Below are 16,730 nucleotides of genomic sequence, written 5' to 3'. Positions count from 1 at the left end.
GAAACAATTTATTTCTCTTATCATACATTTGTATAAACTTTCAACACTTTCTCGTAACTTCCCTTTATATGACAAAATCGCCTTCTGTCTATAAACAACCCTACCATTGTGTTAGGTGTTACATGAATGACATTTCCTCGACATTGATATATAAAACGACACATTTCATAATCAAAGTACACAAAAATATATATCTTCATATACACAGAGATACAAGAGACACACGTATCATTTATGAAAGTGAAGACTTACAGTGAGTTGCAAAGTAATAGTGCGTTTTACACCCTTTAAAGTATCGCAACAACCTAAAGTGGATTAGTCTTCGGACTTTGAAACAGAGGGTCGTGGGTTCGAATCCCAGCCATGGCGTAATTTCCTTCAGCAAGAAACTGATCCACAATGTGCTGCACTCAACCCAGGTGAGGTAAATGGGTACCGGTAGGAAGCAATTCCTTTAAAAGCTGTGTGTGCTATGAACGCCTAGCTAAGCCGGGTAATATATGAGCGCCTTGAGCACCTAACAAGGTGGATATGTGCGCAATGTAAATACCCTATATTATCATTATTATTAAAATATCAATGATTTGCATGGTTACATTTGTTCCGTTATTGTTTGAAATTTGTTCACGACAGTGCAGAAAATGATAATCTTGCCGTACTACAGTGTATTAGTTGACTGAAAATTAATACATTGAACACGTTGAATAACGCGAGAGAGATATCCCAAAGTATCACATACCCTCTCCATTTTCAATTTGTATGAGTGTACATAAACGTTCATTTACTGTGGTGAGTAAATTGATTCTTTGGTGACAACACAGAAACGTGAAGTGGAAGAAAAATCATTTTCACATTCTGGTAAAAGATTAATGCAATGTGGTTCCACAGTTCAATACAGCAGGATCAGTCACATACAATATGAACGATATTGTGAATATTTTCAGTCGTTAACAGTTACGATTTGGTTACGACAAATACGATATGCCAAGTAAAAAGCTACATTAAATCACAAAAAAAGAACTCTCAAAGTGCATTTCTCACAACCAAAAGTGTACTTAGATGCAAAGTTAATGTATGCAAATAATGAAGCGAATATCACTTGGAATACAAATATATGAATACCATCAAAGTTTCAGCGCAATCATCGTAAGCTTATAAAGCTTAGTAAGCCCATCATTCGGATTGGGTATAAATGAAGTTGATAGTAACGGATTATGTGCAAATGAAAATATGTTCATACTTTTCATCCTACGACCGTCTGAACATTCACATATACTAGCATCACTTCCATCAACCTTCCACCATTTTGCTTTCATTTAGTATGTTCCTTTTTCTCTTGAGTAAATCATCTGCATGACCATCTTAACATCTTTATTAGGTCAAGTCTTTATTTATAATTCCTACAGATGAGGTTTTTATGCGATAGGAAATGGTAGTGGGAAAAAAATTGCAGTACTTGCGTTCGAAACGAACAAATAACATATGTGGAAATAATGGCCCTCGCTTATCTTTTTATTTTTGTTAGAAGAGGACAAAGTGGACAATAGCTGATCATAAATTGTGTTATTGAGCGAACCGGGTCAGGCTAATTGGTGTCAGTATTTTAGTCTTTATGGTATTGATTTTAATATCCGTTGCATACCATGACCTGATGTTTGGTGTGATAGATGCTGAAATATTTCACCAAGAAAATGGGGCCTAAATATTGATATCATATTGGCATTTTTGAAATTTGTGTAATTGTCTGTATTTACTACGTTTCCACGCCTAGGATTTAAATAATACACTTACTGTACTTTACCTCAAGGCGTATATATAATGAAAATACAGGTGTACATGTCGTTATCGCACTTGAACGTCCAAGTTAATTTCAGGATTTAAGGATCAGATTATTGTGTGTGGTATTTCAGACGTTTGTGAAAAAAGCTTTTTCGCCAGGGAATTATTGAAATATCTTTTTAAAAATACATACCAAACGTTATGGAACATATATAATTACGATAATAGTATTAGAAAATCTAAAAGATATCGTTAAAATAATTAATAGTAATAATGTGGTAATATGGAGCATCGTTGGAATGATCATGAAGGATTGTAAATTTGGTTTTGATGCTCCAGTGTCACATTAAATTCTTCTTAGATAAAACTGCTATAACCACTCGTCGTTTAACACTTCACTCGTCTCATCCTGAAGGACTTAAGCACCAGCTCTCTTTCCAGTTCTTTGGTTTGCAGGTGCGGAAATATACTCGAACCGGTTACCAACCTTCTCACAGAGTACTGTGGCATCATATCCTGGAGGTTTATTTTCCCGTTATGTCTCTCATTAATATTTGTATAACCATCGAGCGGTCTACTGCGTGTGTTTGCTCATGAAAGGTCGTCTGTGATAAACAAAATCAGTTTGAATATGTTCATGTGTATACAGCGTAGCCTGGTTAAAGGACTTCCATCACATGACAAGACTTGGACCGAGCACGGTACCCTGGGGTAGGCTCATCGCCGCTCTTCCGCCGTAGCAACCTCCCGATGGCACCACGGGCTCTTTTTAACATTGACGGTCTTCGGCTTTTCTTCGACGGTGATGAACGTTGTCGCTCGCGTGTGGGCGATCCTTTGAGTGAGTCTGAGCTGTCGCCACTACCAGTCTCCATCTCTTCCTCTGAGTGACGCCTTTCGCGTCGGAGTCGGATTTGCTGGACGACGCCATTGAAAAGCTTTTCAACATTGTGAGAAAGCGATGCTGAAGTCTCGATTAGTTTGCAGTCGAACAGTGCAGCAAAATGTTTACCCTCTGTAAAACAAATATATTGAGATAATGAGAGTCACGTTTCCCTGTTCTAAGTGCTTTAGTTGAATGATACACAATCTCAATAGTTTGAAATAACATTCATTATTTTTAATTGGCTAATTGTGTGAATTCGGATGTCGCCGATATTAGGGTACATCAAGAAACATCCCTTAATATGCTTACTGTAACACGCACATTAATATTAATTTTATGATAATGGCCGTAAACTATTACTTATATCAATTGGGAACTGTATGAACGCCATTAATGATTAGGGCAAGATATTGGGAATATTATCTTCAATAAGGTCGTCATTCAAGGTTTGTTGTCTTGTCGTACCTGCAAAAGGAACCTCTCTAGATCTCTCCAGGTCTGTCTTGTTTCCAACCAGGATAATGGGAACCATCTCAGTTTCTTGGGTCCTCTGGAGTTTGAACCTCAGCTCGTTGGCTTTCTTGAAGCTCCGCCTACTCGTGATTGAGTAGACCAAGATGTAAGCATCACCACCCTGCAAGAGTTCATCCTCTCTCTCCTCGAATTCAGCCTGAAGAGATAAAACAGGAAGTTGCTCATTTACAAATGTATCCTACCAAGTATGAATGTTCAATCATTAACAGAATGGCAAAATAGTTTGATCATTCATTGCATCTAAAATGCACCATACTAAAAAGTAGATCTTGGCGCGCCGTTCCATCAAGATCACTATTATGGGAGCTCTGCTATTCAATGCTTAATACACTACGATGCTTAGCAATCAATGGAAATCAATGAGTTCACACAAGAAACCATTGGACATGTTGGATGGCAAAGTTAACACAATAGGAACTTTTATGAAACAGAGTCTTGCATGTTGTAATTCTGGGTAGCGATACAAGTACAAATAGCGATTGCTTTTGGTAATCCCATCGACAAGGTCAGTTCCTGTATGTTTATCGTAATCATGTAGAAAACCGCGGACTTCTATTTGTTTGCATTGTTTTTTTTACCTGGTTGTATAGGTTGACGCCCAGATTCGGATCTCCACTCACAAAACAAAACACCCAAAATTCTAAGGGATGTATTTCAGTGCTGTTTTAAGGCAGGTTCTTCAGAGTACATGATTGTATGTTTGGCGCGAGGAAGGTGGGGTGGATTTTGAGCGTGGTTTAGACAAGATTTTTTAAAAATCACAGCCTGTTCCATTCTATGAAATTCACATTTTTTTTTTGGGGGGGGAGGGTGTCTTCCGCCCTCCGGAATTTATCTACCTATGTTTACGAGACATGAGTCTTATGGAGTAGAGGTCCGTGTGAGGCAGCTAAAAAAAATGAAAGGTCAAGATGCATATATGTACTCGGGACGGATTCTAAAGTATTTCTTTGTCACGTTCGATGCAGCCAGGATTGATGCAGATGCGTACATGCTCGCTAATGATGTCTTAGGCTAATGTCAGAACAACACATACACCAATATCATCTTCACATCTGGTAGACAAATCTATCAGACTGGGATACTTGAATTCGCTGCTACCGAACCAGATATCACTGCGGGTGAATCACATATCCATGATGGATCACCGAAAGTATATCTACTTATCGAGACCATGACAGTGCAATGGATATTCTATATGATGTGTTGTGAGCTGAATATGAAATCATAATTCTCTGTTGTGAAGATGATACTGAATAAAGTTTAACTTTCCTATTCAATTCCAAGATGAATATTGTCACTTTGTTACACTGATCATCAATTAAATTAAAGAGTGATGATTCAGAAATGTAGAAGCTGTTCTTGGTCTTATAACAATGTCTCGAAAAAGGTTATTGGCAGGTGATACATCAATTGACTTTCTTTCTTTTACGTCACTCTGTCTTTTTTGGAACGCTTGGACGAACATGGTTACTGAGGTGACGTCACATTATTTTAGGAGCTCCCGACAATGACATCATTGTCAACATTGTCAGTTTTGATATGCGTATTACCGTCCAGGCCAGCATATTACATCATTTGTCAGAATGAGGGCAGTTCCAAATAACTTAGAATATAAATCCAGTGGGTGTTTAACAGAAATATGCCATAGTCGCCATTAAGGCGGGATGTAATAACCTTGGGAATTGGAATCGAATAGATGCGACAATTCAACCAATTCTCGGTTTCATATCGAAATCTATTTTGGATTTTGTATTGTGGTGGTTAAGGGCCTTTTGGTGTCGAGCCGAAACAAAACGATATTTCCAACCCGGCGCGTTCATTAGATTGGACTCCTCGACAGATTGTCGATAAGGTTTTCACCCCTAATTCAAGGGGGCCTACGCGGTGGAATGCGGATAACGAGTGGCGAATACCAACACGGGGAGAAAGCCCCAAAGGCGTTAAGGGGGGAAATGGGCACTGATACATTCCGAGAAGGGGAAATCTAAAGTAGATAGCAATAGAGGCTCGGCAGGTGTTTGTCATTTTGATCGATAAAGAAGGAGAAAGGGTATTACCATTGAGGAAAACATTCGTATCTAACTCCGAAAATGACATGTGAGCACTGCAAATAATGTGTCATTTCCGATATCTGCTCTTTCATGTCTATAGTGTGTCTATTTTTTATTAGATTGATGTTACCATTGTGTTAAGGCCATCTAAAGAATGTTAAGGTATGGGATATCTAAAACGTATGCAACGGGTGTGTTTCGTATGGAGTATAGGAGATGAACGATTCTAATCTTTAATATAATGGGTTCTGATAACCATCTTTTTGACAGACTCCAGAGCAGTGACCCATTTTCTTTTCTTTCAAGATTTTATCTCCAGTGTAAGTTTCTTGAACTGCCGAACTGTCATCGAACGATATCATCTTTAAAATTTCATTACCCCATTGCAGCCTTTACTTCTCTCTCGTGGTACTATATCAAATGATTTGATTTCATTCGCGACACATCCATTTAAAAGCCAATGTCTACCGCTTTGCTCATCTGTATATTGTCGCCCTACATGCAGATGCCTCGATAATTGCATTTCGACATAGCAACTGTCAAGTTCATTAGATACAGCCGAACATAAGTGACCGATATGACAGACTGATTGACGAGAGAACTTTTTAAAAGTAAGTAAGGGTCGGAAAATAATGACCTGAACATATTCGTATAAATCACTTATACCTAAGAGAATGCAGCTGTGATTTAGGGATTTATAAATTTACGAAGAGAATTTCGTGTTTCAGCGCTGATATTCTATCTAGGAACCTAGGATTTAGATGTATATAACCACCACTTGTCAAAATGAAGCTTCATGAAAATGCTCGTACTGATTCCTGGGGCAATTAGCAAATGTGTCAGTGGAATGATTTTTTTTTCAAGCTGATTCCTAACTAATGATCTAGTTAAGACGCAAAACATCATTTGCTGCACCAATTAATCCCATTTCATGGCGACATGCATTGTTAAGACTGTATGTATACTTATAAGAAAATGAACATTCCCTATCTAAAACAAAGAAAAAAAAAGGAAATACATACCTGGCCGTAGGCTGGTGTGTCGACAATCTGCACCGTAACTTCGTGGCCATCAATTTGCATCGTTTTCTCGTACACCTCATCTGGGTTTTCTGCAGACAGAGCAAAGTGAAGGATGGGGAAAAAAGAAAAAGTAACGTTACAACGAGTTCATAAAAATGCAATTCAGAGTTTTAACAAAGCTCATTACAGATACAAGAGATGAAAATCCCCCGAGACGGCTCATAATGGGAGACGGATGACGTAGATCGTCGTCTCCTGGCCAACATCATGAATCACCATGGCAACCAATGGGTTGATGATCTCTGCGGTGGTCGCCTGTTAACGTTGTAATTTCCAAATACCGTACCATGACAACTTGAATCCACACACGCATTATGTTTGAGTTTATAAGCTCCACGGGACTGGTTTTTGTAACATGTAAAGGTGAATCGAATCACCGATGTTCACATGTAATGTAATATCCCACAATGTCTCATGTGGGAAAGAGCCAAGAAACGATAAAAGAGCATTTAACAACACATTCAAGAATTGTATTCACCTCACATCTCAGGAAGTATTGCTAATAGTTGAAGTGTTTATAGTATGACTGAGGATCAAAGTACGAAGACGCATAGAAAAATTAAGATAGGAAAGTTTTCTATTATCTTATAATTATTGATCCATTAATCCAAATTTCATGTATATCTTGGATCAAGCAGAGGCACGCGAGTTGTCATTTTTCAAAACTTGTCTGCCGCCAATAAGGAATTTAATCGCAGAAGTTAAGGAAGATTTGATCGATTCGTTGGTGAGATAACTTTTAATCTACGTATCTATTATTCATTTGTATTTATCTGTTTATTTTTTCACGTACATAATGAATAAGTTATTGTTACCGTTATGTTTTGTATCAGATCCTTGGCGCATAAACGCTTGGACTTACAGGTATATATCTCTTCTTGCGACGGCACTTCCAAACCTCTTTTTATCACAATAATGAATAAGAAAAAAAAATGATTTGGATAAATAAAAATAATGATTTCCTAAATGGTTCAAGAGACAAAAAACCCGACAGAATTTACCACCTCCCTAATCCTGTACCCTAATCAAGTGGACGTTTACATCGCTTTTCTATTTTCCCTTTATCTCGCCAAGTATCTCCTTGATGAGGGACAATTATTGCTGCAAGTGATAAATGGAAACTTGACCATCGTTAAAGTCATTGACATATTTCACCCTTCATTCCGTGCATTTTTGTCACTTAGATGATGCTTGGGTAAGAGTCATAGAGAGGGAAATCATGCAACGCGATCGATGTTTCACGTGGCATGGCAAAAACTTTGGTGAAACCATACAGAATTGTTCAGACCATACAAACTTGGTTTCGGGATTCTGTCGCGCGGTCGAAAAGTCACTGTGACTGTGATTAACAAATTAATAACGATCAAATGGAATGAAATTATGAAAACAACACCCTTCAAAATACAGCAGCATGGATTGCCTCGGGATTTGTTACTGTGCACATGCCATATCGAGGAAATTATTACCAAGTCAATTTGAATAAGGTCTCGTCCCGTTTCATAATTTTTTATAACAGATTTGCGATTTATTGCTACAAAGCTGTATTCTATTCCTGACTTCAAACCTTTCAGAGAGTAAGTAGAAATTTGATTTATTATTGCAGAACCTCGGTACCCATGAAATCCCCTTTCTTCTCCTTGACCTATTAAATTGAGAGACTTGATAATATGATTTTTTTCTAAAGAAAATTGTCAATTTAAACGTTGCTTAAACACCATAAAGGGAAAAATTCCATTCAATTCCATTCAATGGAAATAGAAAATAGACTGGAACATTATAGGGAACTGTGTAACGTAAGGCTTTCTTTAACATGCTTAAGTGACGGATACACAAATCAAAGATCCAGAAAAGAAATCGATTTTCAGACATCTTTTATAACCGGAATGCAATTATTACACATTTTTGAATTGACATGTTACAAGCAAGGGTTGTTATTCCCGAAACAATTCCACCAAGCACCTAGAAAGTTTTTAAACAACCATTTGAAGGGGATATATTTTGATTTGTTTATCGCTGTTACAAACTTTATTAATACAAGGCGATCAGTGGTTTTATTATGATCATTCGGTCATTCTTTTACTATCGGCAGCAAGCAATCTTTCATTCCTCATGATTTTTACCTCCTGGTAAATGAATCTTTTAATTTTCCCCAAACAATAATGTCGAATCAACATGGATGTTTGTAAGGTTTGTTTGCTCATATTATCCCACTGAATGCAGTGTCAACAATTACGACTGGGAGAAGCCAGGCTCTGCAAAGTAATAAATAGAGGCTCGTTCTGCCAACATTAAAACCCCGTTTCCATTGAATAAAACCATGGACCGACGTCGATTGTGTCATGCAGAGAACTCGTTAGAGGTTCTTGTAACACCTTAATACATTCATTTCACATAGATATTACGTCATGGTATATAGCATAGTAGTTAAGCAGTTTTCTATTCTTAAGGCGCCATTCTGAAGAATATTGCTGGAGCATGAAGCTAATAAAGCTCCATCCTTGGACATTGGATGGAGAGCTTCATGGTATCTACGATGGCAGTTACACTCCTATGTTTACAAGTCGTGTAAAGTGGATAAAAGAGGAGTTTCTTTTTTCGTTGTGTCACATTTTTGCAGAGTAGAGTGACCAGAGATCCACCAATCAATGGGACGACACATTACACTTTGGTCGGTTGGTAGTCAGTGTTGAGGTCGGTTCAGTGGTGCGGTTGAATGGACCATTTTATCTGGTAGTGGGGACGGATCTCGCTCCTGCCACTGTTATCGATTCCTTGGTCAATAGTATGTCGTCCCTTGGCACATCGCACCCTGATGGTCGGAGCGCCCATTTTGATTTGATATTGATCGTTGCAGCGGTGTCTGTCGGTCCAACCACCCACGCACTTCTTTTTGTTTTAGCTCTCAAACTTTTCTAAACGAATTGTCCGTATTATGAACCCCTTCATTCCAGGATTCCTCTTTCTGGGTCAGTATGATTGGGAATTAACCAAAATAAAATAAAGCAAACGATAGACCGATGGAATTAATATCGAAATATTTGTTTTCAGAGTATCAGGTAATGTTTCTATACTTCTGTGAAAGATATGTTTTTTCTTTTAAATAAACCTATTCTTAAAACAAATACATATGTTAAAAAGTTTACATATATATATATCTTATATAAGTAATGGCAGCTTAGGTACTAAAATGCTAGACACGCCCGTCTAAAGCAAATTTCTATTACCTATTTTCAGTTACTCGCTAAAAGTTTTGCATGCGTCATTTCATAGAAATTAGCGATTAACAAGTAAATTAGTGACATATTCCATAAAGATGACAAGTTTGTTGCCGATCACAGCAAACAACCCCCTTTTCATTCTAGTACAAAAGATACAGCGCTCGCGTCATCGTGCCATTAAAGATAAAAAGAAAAATTATATGTCTGATGATAACTAAACATACGGCAATTTCTATCACGCTTTGCTTTTTGTTATTTAATACACACCCTGCATAATTTATTGAGACTCACACATCGGGAGATGGAACCCTGTCTCTGTAATCAACAAATTTCAAGTTATGACGTCAATATTCTCGGTAAATAATGGAATGGTTGCCAGGACAATGCATCAAAGCAGTATCGTGTATGATTTTCGTTGCCATGGACATTTGGGATCTGTAACAAAAATGGCATTTTGATGAATAGTTTGTTTGCTAAATCAGTATGTCATCCAGGCTGCTAAAGTTGCTCATGTAATTTCTCTTAAATAAACATTTATATAACGGGGGTACCTGGGAAAATATTGCCCTCATTCTAGGAGCTTATTTATTATTTAATTTGAATCTACCACCCATTTTGGCAACAATTTTATCTTCTACCTTATTGATGGTGGGTACATTTTCAGTGAATTCCCTGAGTAAAACTAGAAATTTGCAATCGCATATACCATGTATTAAGTACTTGAAGGCTGTAAAGACTGTAAATTGAAATGGTTTTAAACGCAGTAATAAGTGTTCCAATATCCGTTTCAGTGTATAAGTATCAGCCGAAGATTCGATTTTGTGCGTTACGTTGATAAGAATTCGCAAGAATTGCCTAAGAGAAGTTACCGATATTTCAAGAAAATGTTTTAGTGGCGCTGGCTACCATCGAACCTCCTGAGGAGTAAAACAAGCATACTGCAGTATCGTGTGCAATATTACATTAAAACCCTGTAGGCCTAAGCCTGTGATATTTGGTAATACGAGGCTCAATAACTTGGGATGGGATTTCCGTTCTAGCTATGAATGATTTCAATCCTTCGTCGGATATTGTGATGTTTCCATCGTGGAAGCTCAAACAATAACATTTGTTCGCCTGATTTCCCCTGTCGGGATAAACACAGGGAATCCAGGGATGTCTCCGGTTATTTTAAGAGACCAGGTCTAATTTTAGAAACGTTGGGAGGGGCCGACATCACACTAGCTTGGTTTCTTTGAGCAGCGTTCTTCGGCAGAATTGATAAACAAACCTGAGAGCCGCCAGGCTGGCAAAGTCTCTAAACCAAACTCTGGCAGACAGCCAACACGATATGTCAACTCGACATTATCGACAATCCATTTTGTCACGTGATACGGAAACGGTATTTACCAATTTGCTATTTGTATTTATTGTCGACTTTAGGTCAAATAAAGATTTCCCAAACCTACTTTGTTTATTCCTGGCAGGTAGCTCCTGGAGAAAATACAGGCCTCTAGTTGCAGGTATTTATTTTTTTTACTTAAGGGGGAAGGGGAAGTGCAGGATGATTAACATTAATTGCAATTCATGTTTAAAAATGATTTCGGTGAAAGTAAAAACGAAGACAGACATTTAGAGAAGTATATTCTAAAAACAAATATATGAAATCAAAGCAGCATTATGATTTAATTCAACTTGGCCTCTCAAAGTGCTTTTTATTATGTCAGGATGAAATATGGAGATGTTATATATAGATATATAGGGGTGTTAGCCTCATGGCAAGACAGAGGCCTTGCTTTTAACTGCATAATGTTGGTGAGGAATAGAGCCCTACTTTTATTCATGCATTGTGTTTTATGCGTTCGTCATTGAGCATACGGTGGGTTCGATAACTTATGCCATTTAGATCCCGGAGACGAGAACCTCCGCAACCCCTCAATAACCTCCCTAACTATAGTAGACTTAAAAGGCGGAGGTATGCATCGTGCCTCATCAAGTCACAAGTATGGATGGCGGCAAAATAAATACCACGCATTTCTCCTGGCAGCCTGATAGTCCCTTGGCGTGCTTACGGTCGGTCTAAGAGAGTGAGTTCAGCTTAATTTTGTTGTGTTGAGTACATCATTTACATATTATCGTTATTCGAATGACCGATAACAAAGTGGCGCGAGGAACTTGCATATAGTACCCACACACCATCGATCGCGTAGTCGAATGATGAACGATAGTGAAAAGCTAAACGCACCTAGTTTGACTTCAACAATGTGATGCATCTGGGCCCACATTAATGCACCTCGAAGTCAAATGGGCATCTTAGCATCTCAGCGGCTCAATTATGAGGGCATTGGACCCACTTTTTATTATGTTACCACATCTCTTTGTCATCAATGATTCTTGACCCATTCTTAATGACAATCTGGGAACTTTTTAGGATCTATAAACACGTCATTATGCAATGGCCTGTGGTAAATATAGTTGTTACGTCGTAAATCAAGTTTTCACCTTTGACAGACGCCCTTATCGGAAATATATAATTATATTAATCAATATTTTGCAGTCTATATTCGAACCATTAATGAGCAAATAATCTAAATACTTACAGTAATGGTAACCAAGAATTTCAAATTGAGCGACTAATAATTTATATATGTACTTGTATCCTCAAATATGGTACAAGCCATTTGATCTTACTCCAACCTGTTCACTGCCAAGTTTGAGCTCTGTACATGAACAATGCGGTACTTTTCGACAATGGCTGAGAATTTCTCATCCGCCGATAACATGCACCACAAAATTTTGAGTTCTGCTTCATTTGAAATAAATATCGGAAACTGCACAGCCTGTTGTAATTGTATTTGCATCAGCTAACATTCTTATTGTAAATTATCAAAACGAAAACGAAGCTTGCCTTGATTGTAGAACTAATAAATAAATAAATAAAAATGCGGAGGTGTAAAACATTTTATGAAGAGAAGATGGGTGAATTTTGAATGTCAAAACTTGTAAAGGTTATTACGTTGCAATGATTTCAAATACCAAGTGTCGGGAAACTGATCCGGGGCCGGAAGGCAAGACACGAATGAGAAAGAAACCCCGGTGAAACATAATAATCCACTCTGCCCACGAATTTGATACCTTGGTTTGTCTAGGGAGTTTTATTACTTGTGGTTAAAATGATGCATATTCGCGGTGTTAAGCTTTCCCCTTTCTTAAATTTGGAATAATGCACAAAGAACCTTACAAAATGCAAAGTTGAGCTTGGTCTTATCACATCTCTAAGCCAACAAACCATTCAGGATGTTCTAATTAAATTGAGCAATGTAGAATAAGGAGAATAATAGCCTGATAGAAAAGGCTATTATCATTCACATTGGGAGAGAAAACCTGCACTGGATATCGCCGAATCTATAGTAATCATTGGAACAGGATATCGCAATGTGAATAAGACCAATCAAACTTCAGCAATTCATGTGATATTGTTCACACGACCGACATCTCCTCAACGAGATACAATGTCATCTTCATGTTGTTATTGTGTGTGTTGGGGAATAAAGTTGAGACTAATAATAATAATTAATAATAATAATAATAACAGTAATAATAATAATAATAATATGCAACATTTATATAGCGCTTAATACAAATGTTTATAAGCGCTGCATACTATTACCCCGGCTTTAACACGGCCACACTGATCGGGCGCATCGAGCATTCAAGGAATTCCTTCCTACCAGGTACCCATTTACTATACACCTGGGTCGAGAGTGGCGAATGTACATAAACGCCTTGCCAAAGGACGCTAGTGCTGAGGTTGGATTTGAACCCCGGACCTTGTGGTGCAAAGTCCCGAGACTTATCCTCTGAGCCACAACACCTCTATTATTGTTGATAACTTACTCTCCATTGCTCAATTTTAAAGATAGGCGGGTATTAAAGGAGGAATATGAAAAGGTTATCAAACATTTTATGTAAAGTGATATGTAAAATAACAAGATAATGTTAATAAATGCAAACTATTTCTGCCGAATATATCCCCCCCAAAAAAGCCAACAAAACATGTAAAATGACTTCTTAATTAAGAGAAAAGGGAATATTTCCTCGTTCGAAGCTTTAATCGTTGCAAAAAAAGAAAGACTACAAGCAAACTCAAATTAAGTCGGGGAAAAACCCCATTTTCAGCCCAAACTAACATGTTGAAAATGTACATTATTTTCAAGTAAGTCAAAGTTACGAACGAGGGAAGTACTTCTACCCCAGGGGCGTCGAAAGAAAAACGATATCTGAACGCTCGCAAGAGAATATTAGTTACTTTGATCATTATTATGTATAATACGTCGCAACTTCATTAACGCAGTACAATGTCAAAAAGGCGTGGTGTGCTATGCAAATTACTCACACTCTCTCAACTCAATACCCATTCATTAGTCGCGATTACGTCATTATTAGTAACATTTCTTGAAGCACAAATTGTTACTATATCAGTACTATTCTCTTTCAGAAGCGTTGACAAAAATAGTTATTTATTCATTTTGATTTATTCAATCTAATGAACACTTATTTTGTATAATCATGATAGTTATTGAACATGTTGAAAAGGAATAATGGCTTATCTCGTTGCTTGCTTTGAAAATATAGTTAATATTGTTCTGTAACCATTGGATAGAAAGCAAACAGCATCGATGTTGACATGTATATTATATACATTTTCATGCGTAGATAACACGTGCAAATAACAATTAAACTATCATTGATGAGTAAATAAATGAATTAATAGATAAAGGAGTGAATGTAATGAATAAAATGAATTTTTGAATTAGTTGATGAATAATAGAACTAATTCTACGGACAAATCCTTTTTAGTGCAACTTGAAGCTAAAAAATAATGCATAATGATACGTAAAAACCACAGGGACACTCAACTTTTAATGATCTTTCAAATGGAGATCAATAACTCACAGTCTTAACGTAAGGTTAAGATTAATGGGATGAACAATTAGATTGCGGACACACAAACTTACCACTGTTTGCTTAACTAATTACCCGAGAGTAGCTTTGTATTGATGAAGAGAAAATGCTAATAATACCCTAAGATTGTTTTAAACGTAATGGGTATTCGTTTACATTAAGACTGGTTTGCAAACACATGCACTTGTTAAAACAGATGAAACACTTTATGAAGTATGATTTTGATATTATCTATCCTCTCTGTTCTCGAAAAATATACAACCTTTCAAATATGATAACCATTTGGTCAGTAAACTCTTCGCATAAGAATATTATTACCCCCCCTAAAAAAAAAAAAAATAATAATTGCCGAAGTGCTAGGAACAGATTATTAAGACATTGAAGAAATTTAAAGAAGTGGCCAATTGCAATTTCTTAAATTCTGTCCTGTCTAGTTTTTTTAAAATAAATTATAATGTCTTACCAGATAGCACTGATTCGTAGTCGTTGTAATCACCGAATGAGGAGACAAACTGCACTGCTAACGATGATTTCCCAACTCCTGACTCTCCTAGAACGACCACTCTTAGTGGTCTCTGTTTCTCAAGAGCTGGTAAGTCTGCAAGGGTGAGAAAAGGCAAACTGGTGCTCCGAGTTCTGTGGTGTCTCAATGGACTTGGTGGCCTAAGGTAGTTAAGGTCCATGTCATCATTGTTGTTGTTCATAAATTTCTTAAATTCGCTGTGACTTGTGTTTTTGTAATCAAACGGGTTTGAATACTGGTAGTTGTAGTTACGGTGCGGATGTAACTGGTTGCTATTGTGATGGTGATGGTGGTGATGGATATGGTGGCTTGTGTTTCGATGTGTGGTGTTCTTCTGGTAGTGTTTCGCCTCATCTGCCGTCTCTTTTGCCTGGTAAAGCTCTTCGTTGAATGTTAGGTCCTCCATGGTCCAGCGGCTCTCCGGAGAGTCAGCACACAGGTGTGGTTCCTCCCCGTAGAGCTTAGCCGTGATGAGCGGCTCTGATGGCGTCCTGGCGCGGCGGGGAGTTTCCGCGACCTGGGGATCGTCGAATCGGTCGGTTTCCCCCGTCATGTTGGCTTATTATAAGTCACTGATAAACAGAAGAAAATGAATATCACCTCGTTGAAGGTACACGCTATACCCAATGGAAATGCACTTTCACAACTTGGACAAATCCTCGTGGTTCTAGGGCTTCGAGATCTCTTTACTCTCTAAGGAAGATATGAACACCCTTCTCTCGCAATGTTGTTCGGTTATCTGCCGTGTCAGCGGTCACCGAACGCCTTTTATTGCTTCTCACAGCGCGCACAGCTATCACACGTTACGGTTGAGATGTACAAAATAATGAGTCAAATTGAGGTTTACACGTCACCCGGCAAAGATAGGGCACACCGAACTCAAGCAGCACACACCTAAACACAAACTCCTATGGAGCAGAGCGTTCGGCGTATAGTAGTTGCATTTCGTACCACATGACAATGGCTATCGCTGATTGGTTAGAGTAGCTAAATGACCCCTTTTGCGCAGGCGCAGTTGGTAAGACAGGCTCGCCACAGCTATGGTTTATTGTATACGTACCATGAACATTAAGTCTTCGGCGGCACGTCGTCCTGTGAGTCATACCGATTTCTACGATCCTTCTCATAACAGTTGTCTGCATTGGAATCAAAGAAAACAGTGCTAGCCATTCATTCGTAAGAGCAACTGACAATGAGATATCTTTCATTACGTCAATCATTCTTTCAACCTTTCATCTTTACCATCAATTTACTTCATTGGTTGTACCAAGAAAGCTCTTGTCCCTAGTCACAACTGATGACAGAACTGTAAAGACTCTATTATCCGTCTTCTACGAACAAACAGCATCAACAGTAATCGTTATACGATAACATTTCTCGAGACAGTATTCTAAACCTTCTCTATTCAATTTTCTCTGATGTGTATCACTAATTTGAAGCATTGATCATAAGTTTTGAGTCATCACTTACACTCATGAATCACACAAAGTTGTATATCGTCTTCTAATAATCTTGTACTGTTTACTCGCTCGCTGTACTACGTCAGTGTGATATTTTATGTACGTAGATGTTGGAATAGATATACGTCAATTACATTACGAAATCCAGGGTAATAACGATTCTTTTTATGATAAACTTAAAAAAGAGACCCTAGAATTCTGATATAGAACAGATTCAGTACCAGACATTTCGATGGACAAAACAATAGAA

General features: G+C 37.8%; 1 protein-coding gene across 1 annotated transcript; it reads right to left on the bottom strand.

Annotated features, from left to right (window-relative positions):
• Positions 1-571: 571 nt before the first annotated feature.
• Positions 572-15,919, bottom strand: LOC121407018 (GTP-binding protein REM 1-like). Its single transcript, XM_041597912.1, has 4 exons — positions 14,961-15,919; positions 6,276-6,364; positions 3,131-3,335; positions 572-2,794 (listed from the first exon to the last, which is right to left on the bottom strand). Exons 1-4 carry the CDS (start codon positions 15,571-15,573, stop codon positions 2,439-2,441), a joined length of 1,263 nt encoding a protein of 420 aa, XP_041453846.1. The 5' UTR covers positions 15,574-15,919; the 3' UTR covers positions 572-2,438.
• Positions 15,920-16,730: the final 811 nt, after the last annotated feature.

Source organism: Lytechinus variegatus, chromosome 2, assembly GCF_018143015.1.
Source record: "Lytechinus variegatus isolate NC3 chromosome 2, Lvar_3.0, whole genome shotgun sequence".
NCBI classification, from domain to species: Eukaryota; Metazoa; Echinodermata; class Echinoidea; order Temnopleuroida; family Toxopneustidae; genus Lytechinus; species Lytechinus variegatus.
The sequence above is the reverse complement of the archived record's forward strand: the minus strand, read 5'-3'. Positions and strand labels throughout refer to the sequence as shown.

Excerpts from the sequence above, each read along its gene's own strand:
- LOC121407018 (XM_041597912.1), bottom strand. The coding sequence starts at position 15,573 with ATGACGGGGGAAACCGACCGATTCGACGATCCCCAGGTCGCGGAAACT. Across the intron at positions 6,365-14,960 it reads CTACGAATCAGTGCTATCTG|AAAACCCAGATGAGGTGTAC; the intron begins GTAAGACATTAT and ends CTCTGTCTGCAG. Across the intron at positions 3,336-6,275 it reads ACACACCAGCCTACGGCCAG|GCTGAATTCGAGGAGAGAGA; the intron begins GTATGTATTTCC and ends TTATCTCTTCAG.